At 37.3% G+C, this 19,926-nt stretch overlaps 1 protein-coding gene across 1 annotated transcript in view; it reads right to left on the reverse strand.

Moving 5' to 3' along the window:
* fgf11a (fibroblast growth factor 11a) overlaps nucleotides 1-19,926 on the reverse strand; it is a 127,652-nt gene that overhangs the window by 50,639 nt on the left and 57,087 nt on the right. The window contains exon 5 of the mRNA XM_055229258.1: nucleotides 10,912-11,020. Within this exon, the coding sequence (XP_055085233.1) occupies nucleotides 10,912-11,020 (109 nt within the window). The remainder of the gene's footprint in view (nucleotides 1-10,911; nucleotides 11,021-19,926) is intronic.

Here is a 19,926-nt window from a genome sequence, read left to right on the forward strand (position 1 = left end):
TAATGGAAACAAGTGCGCTGTTACATTTGCTTAGACAATCCACACAGTCATTAGTGGTGAAATTAGCCAAACAACTAGCTCATAAATCTAGCATAAATCTCCAATCCCCGCGGCGTTGCTAGTTCCTGCACCTCTCCTGCATCTTCCTGTCAGCGCAGTTACATAACACCACACACAGACAGGAGCAGGCTCTGACCTCCCACCAGCGGGGGGCGACACTGATGAAGGAGACAGCCGTGTGGGCCAGCTGTTCACCCCCGGTTCTGCTGCAGAAAAGAGTTTAGAGTTTTGGACTTCAGAAAACAATGGAAATTGTAAGCTTATTTGGGTTGTTTGCTGGGTAGTCAATCAAATGTTAGTAAAATATTGGATATTTTACAGAGGGGGTATAATGCAACATCAACCTTTTGTAGCTTTCTGTCATATTTTAATGTTCCCTCATGAAAAATATGCCTGAAGTGGTTTTATGTCCACACACACGTTTGAGAAATCTTGCAATCTCTCCTGGACACTATTGAAACCCTCCTTACAGTTAGCAGTACAAGCCCACAGTTCTTGTACAAAGTTTAACCCACAAGCCTACCTTTACACAGCCATTTTTCATAAATATAAAAGAACAGAATTCAAAACAATACACTACAACTTCACAAAGCTGATGCAATGTGTAGTAGTCTCATTAGTGGGATGCATGCTAATTGTGTTGTGATAGTACTCTAAAAGGGGAGCAACAGGAGGGGGGATTCATAGCATCAAAAAGCGAAACAAAAACTAATTAAACATGTTCAAAGTTTTTGGCAAATATAGCAAATAATAAAAGGTAACATGGTGATCTAAATATGTAATGTGTTAGCAGTTACAGTACAATCCCATAGAGGTAACCGATCCCCTTTTGAACTATTTTAAAATGTTGAATGTTGATGAAATGTCATTTTACCTCTGAAATAGAAAATTCAAGTCTAGATCTAACTTGCGAGTGCCAGATTGATATGATTGCAATAGTAATATATCAATCTGTAATGGCAGCGTAAGCCAAAAATAGACGTATGCTCAAGTGTCTTGCCAGGAACGAGATCACATAGAAGTGAAGGAAGCAGGGTTTAAATCCTGACTCACTGATAGCTCTTAGCTTTAATGCCAATATTGGATAACTGTCTAGCATTCAGTACCATTTATAATACCAGCTGAAAACATGTGTGATAAGGATGGGACGAGACACAATTTCCACAAGACGAAAAAACTTGAGATTTTCACATAATTACTAATGTAAATATTTTAATAAAGTTTCAAATTATGGCCCCACAGTTGTTTACTTATTTTGTTTTATATTTTTATTGCCATTCTAGTACTGCTTTTTGAAACTGTAAGAGATGTAACTCAACAACACATCTTTTTTGTCCAATCCACAAATGTGTAGAATCTTGTGACAGTTTTGTCTCGCAAGATCTTGTGACACAAGATCTTGTTCCATCCATAATATGTCATCAATAACTTACATAACTTACAATAAATATAATCCAATAAAAAAATAAAAATAAATCAGGGTTCACAGTTAACATGAAATCTACTCCATGAATCAGAAAACTCCCTGTTTCAGTGACTCTGACAGTGTTAAATTTACTGCGCAATGATGAACTATTAAAGTCACGAGTCAGGGAAAATACTGAAGTAATGTTTTTTCCAAGTCTATTATAATATATATTTTTTTCCAAATGTTGTTTCAATTGTCTTCACTCAATGAAGAAACTGCCTTTCCAGAGAGCTCCTATGTTTATGATTTGATCCATTCCACCCTGAACATTTTGTCTTCTGCCTCCAGCTTCCTCTTTCCTACTTACGGAAGCCCGAAGGGGACATCATACAACTATTTTGAGGTCGTCCTTTGTCCTCGTCCAACTCTTCTGGGGATTTTTCTGCTTGCTCCTGTTCCTTTTATAGCTGTATTCGGACGCAACGCAGTCGGACAGAAGGCTGCGTGTCCCGGTACAGGGGAACGAGACAGGGGTACCCTTTGTCCCCCTTCATGTTTGTCCATGACCTGTCTGTGGGAGGGCATCAGCTTCACTGTCCCACTAGACCGGTGCACTTCAGGACAGAGATGCAGTACTATTGCAGGGCAGAATGCTGGAGGAATGTCTTATTATTCTTCAATGGGAGAAGACACGAATCCCATAAGAAACAAGAGTGGGTCCACAAGGATGAAACTAGTTGACATTTTGAATTTATAATCAAATGTATTTCCTTTCAATTTAACCAATTCAATTAATTTTTAAAATAAAATATTATAATTATGGCAGTCCTCAGTCTTCTGCAGTATAATGTAATGATACTTTATTATGTTGCTGATAAGTAGCCAGTCAGATTGATGAGAAATGGTAAAATAGTAAAAGAAAAAAACAAAACTGTAGTCAAGGAAGACAAGGTAAAAATATTTTAAAGTTGTTATCCCTAGTGCATGGAAAGAGGGTCTATAAATTCAGTGACCTCACATTGGAGTGTGATCCAGACCTAAAATTAATGTTCCAAGCCATAATAACGGTACAGTGTCTCTGCTTTGTGAAATGCACTCATCTGAATGACTCACTGAGCTATGGGTCCTGAGACAAAAAAAAAAGTCACAAGGTAATTCAAGGAATAACACATGATTAAAAATATTGATTCATCTCATATAAACTGAAAAAAATGCCTCCACCAATGACAACTGAGTGGTGGAGGCATAATTGACAAATGTATTTTTCTGCAGCTGTCAGCATGATTCAGACATCATCATTGCAGTCCATTTCTTATACTCAGAACCATGTTACCCCCTCTCAGTGAAAAGAACTCCCTCTGACAGAAATCCTGGTGTATTCTTTGACTCCCATCTCACTTTCCAAGCTCAAGTTAAGAAAACCGCTCAATTTTGCTTCCTCCACCTACTGAATATTTCCAAAATCAAAAATCCATAAAAGCTTCCCACTGTTTTTAATCGAAGACAACACCTCACCCGTTTTAGCTTCCCTTCACTGGCTGCCTGTGCATTTTATTGATCACTTTTAAAGGTTGCACCAAGTTACATTTCAGAAGTTTTAACCTTGAATGAGCGATCCCGCATCCTTGATCCTTAGGCTGTTAGCTGGTCCAAAGTCAAAGCTCTGGATGAAGGGTGATGGAGCCTGCCAGAGGAGATAAGACTAGCACCATCAGTATCATCTTTTACATCAGTTCTTAAAACTCACATTTATCATCAAGTCTTTTTGTATGAAATGTCTTACATTTTTATGTGTGCATCTTTTCTTTGTATTTCTATATTTTGTATTTTATTTTCTGGGTATTGTGTATTTTGTTTTGTTTTTAACTTTGTTGTGTCGCACTTTGGAAACTAAATAAAGACTAAGACATTATTATAAACATACTCACTCTGCTTTCATTTCCATCAAGCTGACGCACAAAGATGAAACACTGACACAAAATTTCATAGCACTTGTCAACAAAGTACATCAACAACTATTATGTGACGAGAAATGGATAGTGAAACATAATTGTGCTTAAAAATACATAAAACAACAGAGTAAAATTATTTTTCTAAGAGGAAGTCAATACGAAATACCAATTCTGATACCACAATGATAATGAAAAACACTTTTTATTTAGACAATAGGATGTAATTTTCAACATTAAACAATAGTACCTTCTTTTATATTATAGTACCTTCTTTTATATTACCATTACCATAATCCCTCAGTTGTCTAGGTAGGTTCCATAGTGGTCCATATTAGTCTATGTGGTCTGTGAATGTGACTTTTGTAACGATAGCTGCACAAATTAGTATAGTTTCGATACTAGTTTTAGCATCTGATTTTCGATACTTTTGACAGCTCTACCAGACTCACTCCTCTACTCTAGCACTCTGCACTCTAAGCTTTTTACATTTTGCACAGTCAGGTAAAGTCCTGTATAATGCGTCAATCACTCCTCCGCTGCCCGCATGACTGAATACATAATCAGAGAAGTTTACAGGATTTAGCTGTCATCTCCACAGCAGCTGTCCCAGGAGACTCTACGGCAACAAGAGTGAAATAAACTTGCGCAAACAGTTTATTTACAACTTACCTCAACCTGATTTTTACTGTCTTAAAAAATGTGAAAAACAGCTTATTTTAAACGGTTTGCAGCAGTCCAAAGTTATTCCTCACTTACCTTATGGATTCTGATCATTCAAATGATTCAATGTGGTGAGACCAGAGAGGATTTTTGCTATGACTGTAATGCTGAAAACTAGCATGCTAACCGCACACTTCCTGATACTCAAACAACAAAATGGCTTGATAATTAGATGCAGACAGTACACAGCTGACTTATTTTGACCTTAAGAGCTGCTTATGCAATATATTGGTGACTGGGGCAACACAATTATCTCAGATTCATTGGAAATAAATAGTACAGCTGTGTGCAAGCTTTGAACTGACAGACCTCTCCTGCGATTGGCACATTACTCACAAGCTGGCACCTGATTGGCTCCTGGGCCCAATGTGTTGATTTGTGTGACACCCTAGAGTCTGGCCACTCCCTGACCTTCACCTGCAGCTGCCACACCTTATATGGACCCGCCCCCTGCCACTCCTTGCTGCTGAGTTCTGTCAGTGAACAGCATGCCACTTTTGTTCTATGTCTCTGTGTGATTGTTGCGACTTTGTAAAGCGAGACACTTGTAGTCCCTTGACTAGTTCTGACACTGGTTTGTTTTTGGATTTTGTATACTTTTGTTTTGTTAGCTGTATTATTTTAAGTTGTATATTGAACTAATTTGTTAAGAGCCTCTTTTTGTTAGTTTTTACTTTAACATTCCTTTTTAATACATCGTAACTTTAGTTTTACAGTTTTCCATCTTGTCTGTTACTTGCAACAGTTTTATGTGGTCTACTAGTTCCATAGATGTATCAGCACTTGTTTAAATAAGGACCTATGCTAGTTTTAGTATTTATCAGTATCGGAGAGTGTTGAGTGGGTTGTTTAGTGGAGTGAGTAGTGTGTGTAAAGTGTCTTGCCCATAGAGATCTGAATGAGGTACTTTGCAACGTTACTCTCACTGTGCAACACTAATGTGGCAGTGCAACTAAGTAGTAGAGTGTTTAGAGTGTAGTGTGTTTATGAAGTTACTTATGTATTTATTTATTGTGGATAATTTTGTCAGTAATTTTAAATAAGAACTATACTGTGCCACAGCTCAAATTAAAATCTTCTCTTTTTACTACCCAGTTCGTCATGCACCAGTTCTTTCTGGGACACTGGCCAATACTGCAACTCCCATCATGCACTGCAGAGGTCAAAACAAGGTCACCCCCCCACCAACCCCACCCCTCCCACAATACCCCTCATGCCCCACATAAACTGAAATCTCACGTTTACATTCGGAATCTGTGAAAAAACTGTGAGCCATCGGTGGTAACTCTTAAAATCTGCTAACTCTTGTTTTCTCTCCAAAGTGGTGTTCTGACAGAAGGGGAAAAAAAAAAAAGCAACGTGGTCACATAGAACACAGTATCGATCCGCACTCTGGAGGTGAGGAAGAGAGTGATCAGCCGTGTCTACCCCTGGGAAAGTGTGCTGCGCTGGGGTTACTCTCTGACCAGCGGTGGGGGTAAGGTGGTGGATGTAGAGGGAAGCAAGTTTTTAGTGCAAACGCAAATCTTAGTCATCTCCTCCAAGGTGCTGCTGTAAACATTAAGTAATGAAGGGAAGTGAAGCAAAGCAGGAGCAGGATATGCAGTTAATGAAGGAGGAAAAGTGGGGAGCTGGGGCTCAGTTGGTAGAACGCGTAGCACATTTACAGATTAAAGAAGACAGATTTTGGTAGTTATGTGAGCTTGAGTCTGGCTTCCAACAATTTATACTTACAAAAGACCTAAATCAAGGCTGTACCAGAACATAAAATAGGACTTCTGTCAAATGTAAAGTATCTGTCTTCACTGGTGGTGAAAGAAGTACTTGTGCACTTCTTTCACCACTTGAGCAAAAAAGTACTCAAGTAAAAGTCACATGAAAAAAAATACACTTAAGTAAAAGTATTAAAGTACCCATTTAAAAATGTACTTAAAGAGTAAAAATTAAAAGTATTTTGTGCAGATTTTCAGGTCTAATAAAGCTTCAAATGCAGTGACTTTGATAAAAATTTGTGCTGAATTTTGTTCAACAGAAACAACTGAAACTGAAATAATTATTTCCTATCTGTTTTAATTGTATATTTTTGTTTGCTCAAACTATGGATGTGTTAAAAATAAACCCCTCAGGCTTGTGAGCAGGTCATTCAGTCCAGTTCAAAATGTACTGGAGTAGAAAGTACACATAACTCCTCTCAAATGTAGTAAAAGTAAAAAGTATCTACTTAAAATGTACTGTAAAGTGCAGATACCTGAAATTTGTACTGAACCATAGTACTTTACTATTTTTACTTTATTACGCTACACCATTGTTCTTCACCTATATGAAGTCAACATGCTCAACGAGTGACTAGCAGCAAGAATGTTCTGGGTTCCTGCGTCTCCTGGGCCTTTCTGTATGGAGTTTGCATGTTCTCTCTGTGTCTAGGTGGGTTTCGACCAATCACTTCGGTTTCCCTCATCAACCTAAAAAAAAATGGGTCAAATACTCCAGCTGTGTGTAAAAATGGTAAATTCATAACTAATTCCTGTGCAAAGCATCTTTGTTGCCAGTGAAGTGAAGCAGTTAAAATAAGGCTAAAAACTACCACTGTTAGAAAGATAATCTGATATTTGTTGTGTTGCAATCAGGTAAAGATATGGACTTAAGAAGCATTTTTTTTTTTTTCATGTAATAAAGTCTGTCTTATTCCAGTACATATATAATGTACAGCTCTTAGGGTCAAAATGAGACCACTGTGTGCTGTCTGCATCTAATTTGCAAACCATTTTTTATTGTCAAACCAAGAAGTAAGGCTAATGCACTGTGAGTTGTTAGCATTATCGTGTATGGCGAAACTCCAGTCTGGCATCTGAATGTTGTGAAAAGTGCTTATAAACTCACTGAATCATGAATAATTAGGATGTTCGGAATGCATAAGGTAAGTAAGGAATAACTTCAGACAACTGCAAATCACTTTGATTGCTGGAAGCCAATTAGGGCATAAGATCTATTCATTATCATTTCAACATTGTTCAGATTGGCCACACCACATGTCCATATTTGTTTCCAAAAATGACATAACTCTAAAAACTTCCATTGGACTCCCAGCCCTCTCCTCCTCTGTTCTCCCCAGATGTATGCAGATGACTCTTAAAGGTCAGAGCCAAACAGTACAAGCATGCATCTTTCTGAGTAAATATATCTAAGGAACACTGCGGACCGTTATGTAAAATTCAGAGAGGACATTTTAAGACCAGATCCAGTTAGCAGCATTTAATCAGAAAGGGAGTGGTAATGTACAAGTTCTCCAACAAACACAGAAGTACATATATAATGTTAAATTCGCTATTGTATGTATGTGTGGTGTAATGCTAATTTATTCTTAAAGAAGACCTATTGTGCTTGTGTCCGCTATATAGTTATAATCTATCATACCGATGGCTCATTATGTTATAATTGGCACATTTTAAATTGCAATATTCATCTTAAACAACTTAATAAAAGAAACAAGACTTTCTCATTAGAAAACTGCCCAATGGGAGCAGACGTCGCTGTAAACCTCATCATAGCAAAGTGCAGTGAGGTTGTCGGCACCTCCGATGGATAGCTGCACATCAGATTTTTTGCAGATTTTTTTTTTTCATTTGTACCAAAATGAATATGCTGCCGAATCGTTTGTGTATCAATGATAAAGAAAATTAAATTGGAGAGCAAAGTAAATACACAGCGGTAGGCCTATGCTGGTGGCAGTGAAAACAGGAGTTGATCGGCAATATGGTGTCTTGACAATAAGCTGTTTTGATTGCTCAAAAATACACAAATCACACCAAAAAACAACTTAAAAAGAGTAAAGGAGAAACATTTATAACATGGGTACAATCTTTGAAAAGTCGATTTTGCATAATAGGTCTTCTTTTATTAAGCTGACAAAAACATCGGACATGATGGTGACGTTGTTTATGTTGTTATAACATAAACAAACGCCTCACATTGAGTCTCTCATTTGGGTTGCTAGTTTTAATGTTGAAATCCAGTTGTTTTAAACCTAAAATTACTCTCTCTGCTCTGATAATTAATCAGTGCTAGTGCAGCCTCTGCAGATCAGGGAGTGAATTCTGGAGGTTCTGAGCTTTCACATGAGGCCTGTCCATATACTGACAATGAGGAAAACTTGTATTTGTCCTCTATCTGCAGGTTAAGGCATTGGCAACACAGATTCAGTTGTGACTGTAGTACAAGTAGTGCAGGCTACACTTTAAAGCGTAGTTTAAGGTACTACACTTTAAATTGTTCCGTGGGCAAATTTGTTACTAGAGATATTCTCTTCATAACACTTACATTGCCTGCATGTTTGTAATTTCTTGCCTGGAAATGCAGACCTCTCCGATACTTTACGAAAATGTGAGTCACCTCAAATTCAGATGGGTGTAACTGATAGGAGGATCAGTCAATCAGGGCATGCATAGTCCATCCGTATCAAAACAAATATGGCTGCTTACAAGAAAACAGAAGGCGAGCCACAAAGGAGGGAGTGGGGACCAGACTGATATACCTCTGTCTAAAAACATCTTAATGTTTCATTCAAGTGTATCTTTAGCCCCTCAAGATGTTGGTCAATACAATCTAATTATTCCCCACACCCTGTTTAACACTAAGCATGTTGTATACTGACATGTTGTTCCACAGGCAGTGTAAACTGATGTGATCCATGTTATCTGACATTTTCACTGTACTATTGGCAGCCTTTACATCACTATTGACCAATGGGAACATATCCAGTGGTGCGTGATTGGCTGAAGCTTTCAGCACATACTAATAAGTCTTACGGTGATATATTATGTTCCACGTGTGTGCTTTAAAAAGACTAATGGTTTGTGTTTTTTGTACCTGATTTTTACTGTCTCCAAACCTGAAAAGCAAAATTAGTTCCTTTTAAACTGCAGTGAGTTTATAAGTACTTTTCACAGCTTTCAGAGACCTATCAGAGTTTTGCTGTCACAGGAAAGCTAACAACAACTATCATGTTAACAGCACACTTCCTGGTTCTCTGACGATAAAGGGCTTTCAAATTAGTAAAATGGCTAATAACTTGTTTAAAAACTCATTAAAGTTGATCTAACATATGTCCCCTTTAATAATTTGCAAACATTTTTGGACACTTCAGCATTGGCATTTCGTACTGATGTACTGTAGTGTACGGAGAGTTTTGTACTGCCTTGTAATGCCATGACTTGTTACTGCAAACTGAATTGCCCCTTAGAGAAAACAAAAGTTTTCTGAAATGAACAATAAAGTCCCTGATTCAAGTACATCCAGAAATTGCTGAAATAGGTTTTGCAGCATCAGCATATACTATCAGGCAATATTGTGCTTGTGTCTGCTATATAGTTATAATCTATGACACCCGTGGATCATTGTGTTATAATTTGCAGATTTTAAATTGCAATATTCATCTTAAACAACTTAATAAAAGAAACAAGTCTGCTGATTTCCCTGTTACAAAATGCTGTGCCCAATGGGGGCTGACGTCGGCGCAAATGTCATCACAACAAAGAGCCGTGAAGTTGTTGGCACCTCCTACGGGTGGCTGCACATCATGCTAGCGAGTAGTGGATTTTGTTTTTTATTTGTACCAAAATGCTGAATCCTTCGCTCATCACCGATTAAGAAAATAAAAGTGGAGAACCAAGTATGGCTGTGTATCGGTGGGGTTGATCTGCAATATGGCCTTGAAAATAAGAGATTAAAGATTGCTCAAACATGTAGGAATGACTCCAGATACATGTTCAAAAGGGTTAATGATAAGGGGAAACAGCAACATCGATTTTGCATAATAGGTCTGCTTTCATTCCTGAAAGAAGCTGCTATAGCATAATCCTTGCCTGACCAGTTAGTTCCTCCTATTTTCTATTCAAATGCAGAAGGGTCTGGAACGGATCATAACCTCTGTTGTAATGTCAGACTCAAACGCAGAAGACATCTCCTCTTCAATTCTCATATTGTTCTGAACAAACTATAGAACTTCTACATGAAATAAGATTGTTGATACTACAAAAAAGTGTTGTTTTTTTTTTCAGTTTCCTGCATTATTTTTCTTTCCCTTTTCACTTGTAAGCCGCCTTTTTTTGACCCGAACGTGTTTATCTGATTGGTTAATTCACTTGTCATCACGCCCAACTAAAATCGTGTAGACAGGGAGACCGTCACAGACTCCCTCGCCTTTGTAAAGTTTTTTCAAAGAATGTGGTTTTGGCTGGACAGGTAAGTATATTCCCGTTTTAAAGGTACTATATTATGCACAGTGGATTCTTGTGAGCTTTAAGAAATGCTATAAATGTTATCTCTTCAAAAACATATCTGGAGCTGTGTTTTGTTTTATTCACACATTTTTCAGTATTTGGTTTATTAGTCTGTCTACATCTCCAAACCTCAAAATGCTCTTTTCCACCTTGTGATGTCATGAAGCGGTAGATTTCAAGTTACAGCTAATTAGTTACAGCTACCTTTAGTTCAGTAGAGACTGGCAATTCCAGAGCTGAAATTATCCAAATGATTTTAGTGAAGGTGTATGGAGTTTAAAAGCACAGTGGAGTACTTGGAGTACTGTATTACCACCTGACATCATAAGGAGAGAAGAACAAAAACTGTTGGCTTTGTGTGTTAAATATGTGTGAATGAAACAAACCAAAAATTCCAGGTATATTTTGATAAGGAAAAACATTATAACAGATTAGAAAATTGTGTAATATGTCCCCTTTAATTAGCCTTTGCTTAGATTAGCTATATACTTACAGAAGGAGCTGCTTTCGTCCTTTGTGCCTTCCATGGTGCCATCCGGAAGCATCTGGAGGTAGAAGCCGTGTCTGCAGAAGAGCCGGGTGACTATGCCCTTCAGCTGCGGCTCTGCAAGAAAACACAAAACACAATACGGTAAGAACAGAGGTACAAACCAGGAAGTGACTAGAATGGTAAAACATACTACGAGATGGCAGAGGGACAAGCCTATCAGTGTCTAGAACTGCAAAATACAAACTACGTTAAGCACACAAAATATATGGAGGGACAAACCAGGAAGTGTCTAGAGCTGTGAAAGACAAAACACACTACGGTAAGTACAGAAGGACAAACTATTCATGTGCAGAGCCATAAAATACAAAACACACTATCGTAAACATATTATACAAATTAGTTAGGGTATTTGCAAATATATCTGTAAAAATCAAACTAGGTGATTAAACAGGGACAAACCAGGAAGAGCCTAAAACCATAAAACACAAAACACACTACGGTAAGTACAGAGGGACAAATCACGCATGTCTACAGCCATCAAATACAAAACACACTACCATAAGCGCAGTGTACAAACAATTTAGAGTATGCGCGAATATAACTGTAAAACTCAAACTATCAAACTACGGTAATCACAGAGGGACAAACCAGGAAATGCCTAGAACGATAACACACACTACAGTAATCATAGAGGGACAAAGCAGAAGTGTCTACAGCCATATAATACACAACATACTACCGACAAACCAGAAAGTCCGTAGAACCAGGAAACACACTGAGCTAAGCATAGAGGGATAAAGCCAAAGTTTCTAGAGCTGTAAATTACTAAACATACTACGGTAAGCAAAGAGGGACAAGCCAGGCAGTGTACGTGCAAATAACTGTAAAAGACTTACCACAAGTAAGCACAGAGGGACAAACCAGTCTGAAGTAGGAAATTCCATAAAACAGACTTATACATTTACTTAGGCTGTTGCAATTTCTGTAGCTCCTTGCATCAGTCTTGGCGTAGTGAGTCAAACTTGGCACCATTAGATTATGGAGCTCAATGACAATAAATACGCTAGGACAACCTTATTCACTTAAATCTGGGTTAGCTGAAAGCTGGTTTAGCCAACTCTGGTTTAGTCCTAGTTTAGATACAGTGGGGAAAGAAGTACTTAAATTTGTTATGTAAGTAAAAGTACAGATATCTGAGGAAAAAAAAAAAAAAAAATTCAAGTAAAAGTAAAAGTATCACATGAAAAAATCTACTTGAGTTAAAGTATTCAAGTTTTCGTTTAAAAATGCACCCAAAGTGGAAAAAGTAAACGTATTTTGCGTAGATTTTGAGCTCTAATAAAGCTTCAAATGTAGTGATTCTGATGAAGTGAATTTGAAGTGATGAAGTGAACTGATCTTTTTCCCCCAACTGTTTTTATGTGTATTTTTTTTTATTTATATATTTTTTTGCTCAAACTTCAAGTCTGTTGAAGATAATACCCTTAACCTTTTCAGTGGGTGTCAAACAATAATAAAAAAAATGCTTTCCCTTTTCAATGCTGTTCAAAATGTAGTGGAATAAAAATTACAGTAGATATACCTGCTTTCAATTGTAGTAAAGTAAATTAAGTAAAAGAAATATTTGCTAGATCGGTATCAGGTTCCAAATATAGACTGGAAGCTGATATCCTGGTTCGGGATATAAATTGATGTAATAAGACTACTTACTGGTCCTAGTTGGCCCAGAAGTCTCATAATGTTTGAACTTAAATTTCTACAAATCTGTTCTGTAGTTACTTGAGAGATTAAAAAACAAAACAAAACAGCTACATAACACATTTGGATCAGTTTTGTCCTATGCTGATCTTGTTAAATACTGTGTATATATATATATATATATATATATATATATATATATATATATATATATATATATATATATATATATATATATATATATATATATATATATATATATATATATATATATATATATATATATATATATATATATATATATATATATATATTCCACCACATCCCAAAGATGCTCTATCAGGTTGAGATTTGGTGACTGTGGGGGCCATTGTAGTACAGTGAACTCAGTGTCATGTTCAAGAAACCAATTTGAAATGTTTCGAGCTTTATGACATGGTGCATTATTCTGCTGAAAGTAGTCATCAGAGGATGGGTACATGGTGGTCATGAAGGGATGGACATGGTCAGAAACAATGTTCAGGTAGCCCGTGGCATTTAAACGATGCCCAATTGGCACTAAGGGACCTAAAGTGTGCCAAGAAAACATCCCCCACACCATTACACCACCACCAGCAGCCTGCACAGTGGTAACAAGGCATTATGGATCCATGTTCTCATTCTGTTTACGCCTAATTCTGACTCTACCAGTTGAATGTCTCAACAGAAATTGAGACTCATCAGACCAGGCAACATTTTTCCAGTCTTCAACTGTCCAATTTTGGTGAGCTCGTGCAAATTGTAGCCTCTTTTTCCTATTTGTAGTGGAGATGACTGGTACCCGGTGGGGTCTTCTGCTGTTGTAGCCCATCCGCCTCAAGGTTGTGCGTGTTGTGGCTTTACAAATGCTTTGCTGCATTCCTCGGTTGTAACGAGAGGTTATTTCAGTCAACGTTGCTCTTCTATCAGCTTGAATCACACGGCCCATTCTCCTCTGACCTTTAGCATCAACAAGGCATTTTCGCCCACAGGACCGCCACATACTGGATGTTTTTCCCTTTTCACACCATTCTTTGTAAACCCTAGAAATGGTTGTGCGTGAAAATCCCAGTAACTGAGCAGACTGTGAAATACTCAGACTGGCCCGTCTGGCACCAACAACCATGCCACGCTCAAAATTGCTTAAATCACCTTTCTTTCCCATTCTGACATTCAGTTTCACCCCTAAATGCATTGAAGCAACTGCCATGTGATTGGTTGATTAGATAATTGCATTAAGGAGAAATTGAACAGGTGTTCCTAATAATCCTTTAGGTGAGTGTATATCTATTACTGAGACAGGTAGACTCTCCTGAAACTGTGTATCCTCATTTTGTTTAATATAATTATTATAGTATATCATTTTTGTATTATTATTATTATTATTATTATTATTATTATTATTATTATTATTATTATTATTATTATTATTATTATGTATTTATTTTTTATGTATTTATTATTCTTTTTTTACATATCTCCTTATCTCAGTCATTCTTACTATTGCTTATCCTACTGTCACATGATGGGAGATGGCTCTCACTTATATGTCCAGTGTAGCGTCCCATACTGCCATTCATCTATTGGCCTAGAACACACATGTTAGAGTACGACGAGCTCAGAAGGACACATTCATCAGGGCCTGTCGATAGCTCAGCCTTGACTGACCCGTCACTGGTCATGAATGGTGCCATGTTTACACCGCTGGGACAGGGACATATGAACAGTCATGTGTGGACTTTCATGTGTGGACAGTCATGTGTGGACAAGGGCCTTCAGGGAGACAAATGGACATCGAGTACTGTCCTAGTCTGAGTAAGCCATGGTCTGGTACAGATGATGGAGGACATATTCTTTTTTATTGTTTAGCTCAGTGTTTCCCAACTTGCACACATTTTAAAGTGGCTGCACTGGATTTTTTTTTTTTTCTGTGTAGTTGAGCAAAATTAGTTTTTTAGTTAGCAGCTCTTAAGGTAGAAATGACAACACTGCATCCTATCTGCATCTAATAGGTTGTGTGCACAGTGGCAGGCTTACTAGCTCACTGTGCCTCAAAGCCAACAGTCACTTTTATTAAAATTGGAAAACATAAAATAAACCATCCATTCATTTCCTTCTGCTTATCCAGTGCCGGGTTACGTTGGCAGCTGTCTAAGCAGGGACTCCCAGACTTTAGTCACCCCAGACATGTCCTCCAGCTCCTCCAGTGGAACCCCAATGCATTTCCAAACCAGCTGAGAAACATTATCCCTCCACAAAATAAACAACCTATTAAAAATCAAATTAATAAAAAATTAAGACTACCCAATTATTTTTATATATAGATTACTTTAGGTTATGGTATTGTTTTAATATTTATCATGCCTCAAAATTTACATTAGTGTTAGCATTGAGACACAAAGATACCTCTTGCTAAACACAGAAGTGTCCTCGAGTGAAGTATTCATTTTATTTGTGTAGATTTACGTGTTGTCATTGATATCCACCCACAGCTCCCTGTTCACTGCCTGATTTTTAAATATCTATTCATTTTAGCATTACTTGGCAAAAACCTCATAGAGATGAAACTGTACAGGAAGTAGTGACGCTAATAGTGAGGTTACTGGGCACTGTTGTACGCAGAGCCTGTTATAAAGCATTAGCATGCTAGTTGTTAGCCAGAGATCATTACCATGCCAGCAGAGCTCCTGCCATGGTAATGGTCTCTGAAAGTTATGAAACATGCTTGTAAACTCATTGCGGTAAACGATGTACAAGTTACATTATTACATTGTTTTAAACCTTTTAAGTTGCAACAATCAAAGGAGTTGGACATGCCATTGTCTGTCAATATTGTACAGCCCTATAAATTTCAGTATTTTTAATAATATGAAGTTTAATATAATGCCAATGAATAAAACTTAAAAATCCAATAACCGTTTGACACAACTGGGCAATAGTCACATTTTTATATAGCACTGTTTCACCAAGGAACCACTCACCCATTCACACACCAGTGTGCACAGACACTGGGGGGCAAAGTGGGTCTTGCCCAAGGACACAACAACGGTTGGAATTTCACCGCCAACCTGGTCAGTGGATATGACCATTCTACCATTGATGTTTTTAGGCTGAGAACGGGATTTGAACCACTAACCTTAGGACCATTAGACAAGCATGCTACCATCTGAGCTACTGTGGCCCAGTTGCACAACAGTCATAATTGAACAAATAAAAAATAAACTGCAACAACTTTATATTGTGAACTGTGAGAAAAATATTGATGAGGTATTCTGTTTTAGAACTCAGCAAACTATGATAAATATTTACCACAGGTACTATCCCACCAAATTATAATTACAAAAACATGAAAACCTGTCATATGCACTTTAAGTAATTTATTGCATTGGCTAAGAAGCATTCACATACACCTTCTCACCGACCAATCAGGCGGCTTTATTTTCCGTGTAGCATTTTGCGTGCTCCGGATCTGCATGTCCGCTTTCAGGCGTGTTCCGGAACGTCAAGGGAGACTAAACACTGGAATAGTGGGAATGTGGGAACGCCGAAGTGTTCCCATGCATTAAGTTTGCATGAGGTCAATCTAATATACATGAGGACAGGGAAACAAGAGAGCTCTGCGGTTAAGCTAGGACCAGTAGTTTAAACACAGATTAAATGACTGTACAGTTTAAAGGGGGCGTACCACTTTTTCATTTTAAAGTGGGGTATTACATTTCAATAGGGTATTAAATGCTCATTGAATACATTGAATATTACATATTAGATAGATATTAGATAGATGGATGTAGGCTTGTGGGCTGAGCACTGGACCAGCTCATACCGCTAACCAATAGGAAGGTTCGAATAGGGCCCGGGAGGGATCACAGAATTACTCAAACATTCATGGATGACATCTAAAACCACTTCAGGCATGTTTTTTGATGAGGGGACAATATTATAACATGATAGAAAAACAAAAAAAAGCATACCCCCTCTTCAAACCTTTTACTAAAATTTTAATGAAACCCCTCCTATTGTTACTGAAATGTGTAATGTTCCTCTGTTGAATAGTGTAGCTTATTAGTTCACTGTTTTACTTGTTTTACTTGTACTCTCTTTTGTTACTTAAGTAAAAGTGGAGATATAGTGGTAAAAAGTTACTCAAGTAAAAGTATCATATGAAAAAATCAACTTAAGTACTGTATAAAAATTTACTTCAAGAGTAAAAAGTGGAAGTATTTCACACAAATGTTAATTACAGTGTTAATTTGTCAAAGTGTTAAATGTAGTGATGTTGGTTAAAATTACACATATTTTAATCAACAGTAACAATACGAATCGATTTCTGAATTTTTCTCATGAATTTTGTTTATTTATTTATTTATTTTTGCTCAAAGACGAGGCTTGAACTGAAAAACTTTAGTAAGTCCAGTTCAAAAATGTAGTGGAATAGAAAGTACAGATACCTGCTCTCAAATGTAGTGAAGTAAAAGTTAAAAGTATCCACTGTAAAACTGTTGACTTAAATAAAGTACAGATACCTACAAATTCTTTTTAAGTACAGTACTTTACTACTTGTACTTCCTTACCGTCCACCACTGCTTGTGAGTTGTGTCGTGCTGTCTTGTGAAGCAAACACAACTCCTGCAGCTTCTTCACAATCTGCAACTAACAACTAAACTTAAGTAATTTATTTATTTGTTATCAGTAAAAGTTATATTCAATCATTCATGAAATTTTAAATCAAAATCATACAGTTCCTTTAACAAAACTTCATTTAATAACCTACTCATTGCACCTCATAAACTTGTCTAAATCCATTAAACCTCTCCTGAAACATTCTATCCTGGATTTTTGAATTTAATATTCTATATGGATGAAGTCTTCAGTGAATGTCATTGCTCTGACGCCAAAAGCACTGATCCCAAAATGGCGGGGGACACTTTGAGAGTAAATGTTATTCTGTCTGAAGAGGTGTGAAAAGTCATCCATACAAGAAACATTCACCACAAAAATGTCATGAAAGACACTTCTTACATAATACACAGCGATGGGTAAAATAACAGGTTAATTTCACGTTCTAGAATTTGATGATGTCCTAATCTCAGACGGTCAACGAGGGCTTATATAACTCTATGGGAGATTTACTGTTTTTGAAAGAAATAACCAAAACTAAATCCATAAATGTTTAACCTTATCATTATTTGTTTGGGATTGGCTCCACAAACTTGCCATATAAATCTCATGGCTTGAAGTCTTTTCAGCTGACAACAATCACGTCGTTGGTATTGAAAAATGGCACCGCTTTCTGAAGCTGTTGCAAAAGAATGATTTCACTTTTGCTTATTTATACTGAGAAATGACGTTGAACTTTGTGGCACTTATTGTTTCATGTGGATAGGCCCAGTAATTACAGCGATATTACAGATAAACTGTCCCAAGAAGTGGACAACCACAGTTCAAAGCCTGTGCAAGGACCTTTTGCCAGATGGTGAGTACCAATCTGGAGTATTAGAACACTCTTTAAGTTTTGGGTTAATGAGATAAGCTCAAGTACCTAAAGAAACTTGAGGTAATAAATCTTGTCCTCTCCAACCATTCCAAAGATGACCTTCAGATAATAAGTACCTAGCTGGAGTTTACCCTATAATGTTTGTTTTTGGCAATGGTGGAAAAAGTAGTTGATTTTGTTAAGTATTGAAGTAAAGGTACAGATATCAGAGCAAAAAAAAAAAACATACTGAAAAGTATCACATGAAAAAATCTACTTTGGTAGTCGTATTAAAGTAAGAATGCACTTAAAGAGTAAAAGTATTCACTGTTTTTATTTTTTATTTTTTGTTTGCTCAAACTACGAACATGTTCAAGATAAACCCCTCAGCCTTTTCAGCAGTAATACAAACATACTTTTACTTTTCTGTTCAAAATGTAGTGGAGTAGAAAGTACAGATACCTGTTTTAAACTGTAGTGAAGTAAAAGTAAAAAGTATCCACTTTAAAATCTACTTAAGTAAAGTACTAATACCTAAAATTTGGACATACGAGTGCAGTACTTTACTACTTTTATCATGTTACATTCTACTACTGTTTTAAGCTAGAGTACCCCGTGAAACTCAAGGTAATAAATCATGTCCTCTCCAACAATTTCAAAACTGTGCCCGAACCACAATTCAAAGGATTTTATTTTCAGATGAGTACCTAGCTGGAGGTCAGCCAGAGTAATATAGTATAGTAATAAATCTTCAACTTGTCAAGAATTTATGGGGCAATGTGAGGACCATTTTCCAAATAAGGAGCACCTAGCCTTGAGGTCCCACTGGAGGAAGTGTCTGGGTTGAGGGAAGTCTGGGAGTCCCTGCCTAGACTGCTGCCCCCTTGCCCCGGATAAGCAGAAGAAAATGGATGGCTGGATGGATGGAGTACCTAGCTGGAAGATTAGTCTATTGGTCTAATCACAATATTGAATTCAAATTACTCCGAGCATGCAGTTCATCCCATATACGCCATTAATTTGCTTAATCTGTGACATTGTTTGACCTCCGTACAGAAAATCCATACGGGGGCTTACGGAGAGGACGGAAATCAAATGAAAGTGTAATGATAAAGCGTAGGTCTATAATCCTGGAAATACACAGGTCAAATATGATTCATGCACTAACTCAGACTCTCCTCTTACACAACGCACACGATTACATTTAGCATAGTTTAGCATTACTGTGGTCACTAAAGGGTTAATGTAAGGACACGTAGCTTGACCTGGGTAAATCAGATATTGTAGTATTTACCAGAGTGAAATGAAATAATTGTAATATTGCATAGGAGTTAAAAAAAAAAGGTATAGAAATGATCAGGTTCATCAGATAGATTTTTTCCTTTCTCTTATTTCTCATTAAAATACTATCATAGACTGTATAAAGAAGTGGACTAACTGTTTGTCACGTCACCCATAGTATTCGGCTCCAGCCAAACACATTTGGAGCTGAGTTCCAGACGTGGAATTCCGATCACGAGTATCTTAGCAACCAAAGAGCCAATCCGGAGCAATGTTGTTGAAGGTAATGCCCCTTCCTGCCCGCATCACTGTCAATCAAATCTGTTGCTAGCAGGAGTGACCTCCAGGAAAGAATGTACCTCATTGGTTTGTTATTAATGTTCACATTTTGAGTTACAGACAAAATAGCAAATAAAAACACCAGGATCATGAGGAAACAGATTAATATGGACATGCTAAGACTAAAAAGATGAGTCTGACAGCAGGAGTTAAGAGAGAGGAGCGACAGTTTTTCGATGGAAAGTGAATTGGAGAAAGAGTCGATGGAA

This window comes from Periophthalmus magnuspinnatus, chromosome 18, assembly GCF_009829125.3.
Source record: "Periophthalmus magnuspinnatus isolate fPerMag1 chromosome 18, fPerMag1.2.pri, whole genome shotgun sequence".
Taxonomy (NCBI): domain Eukaryota; kingdom Metazoa; phylum Chordata; class Actinopteri; order Gobiiformes; family Gobiidae; genus Periophthalmus; species Periophthalmus magnuspinnatus.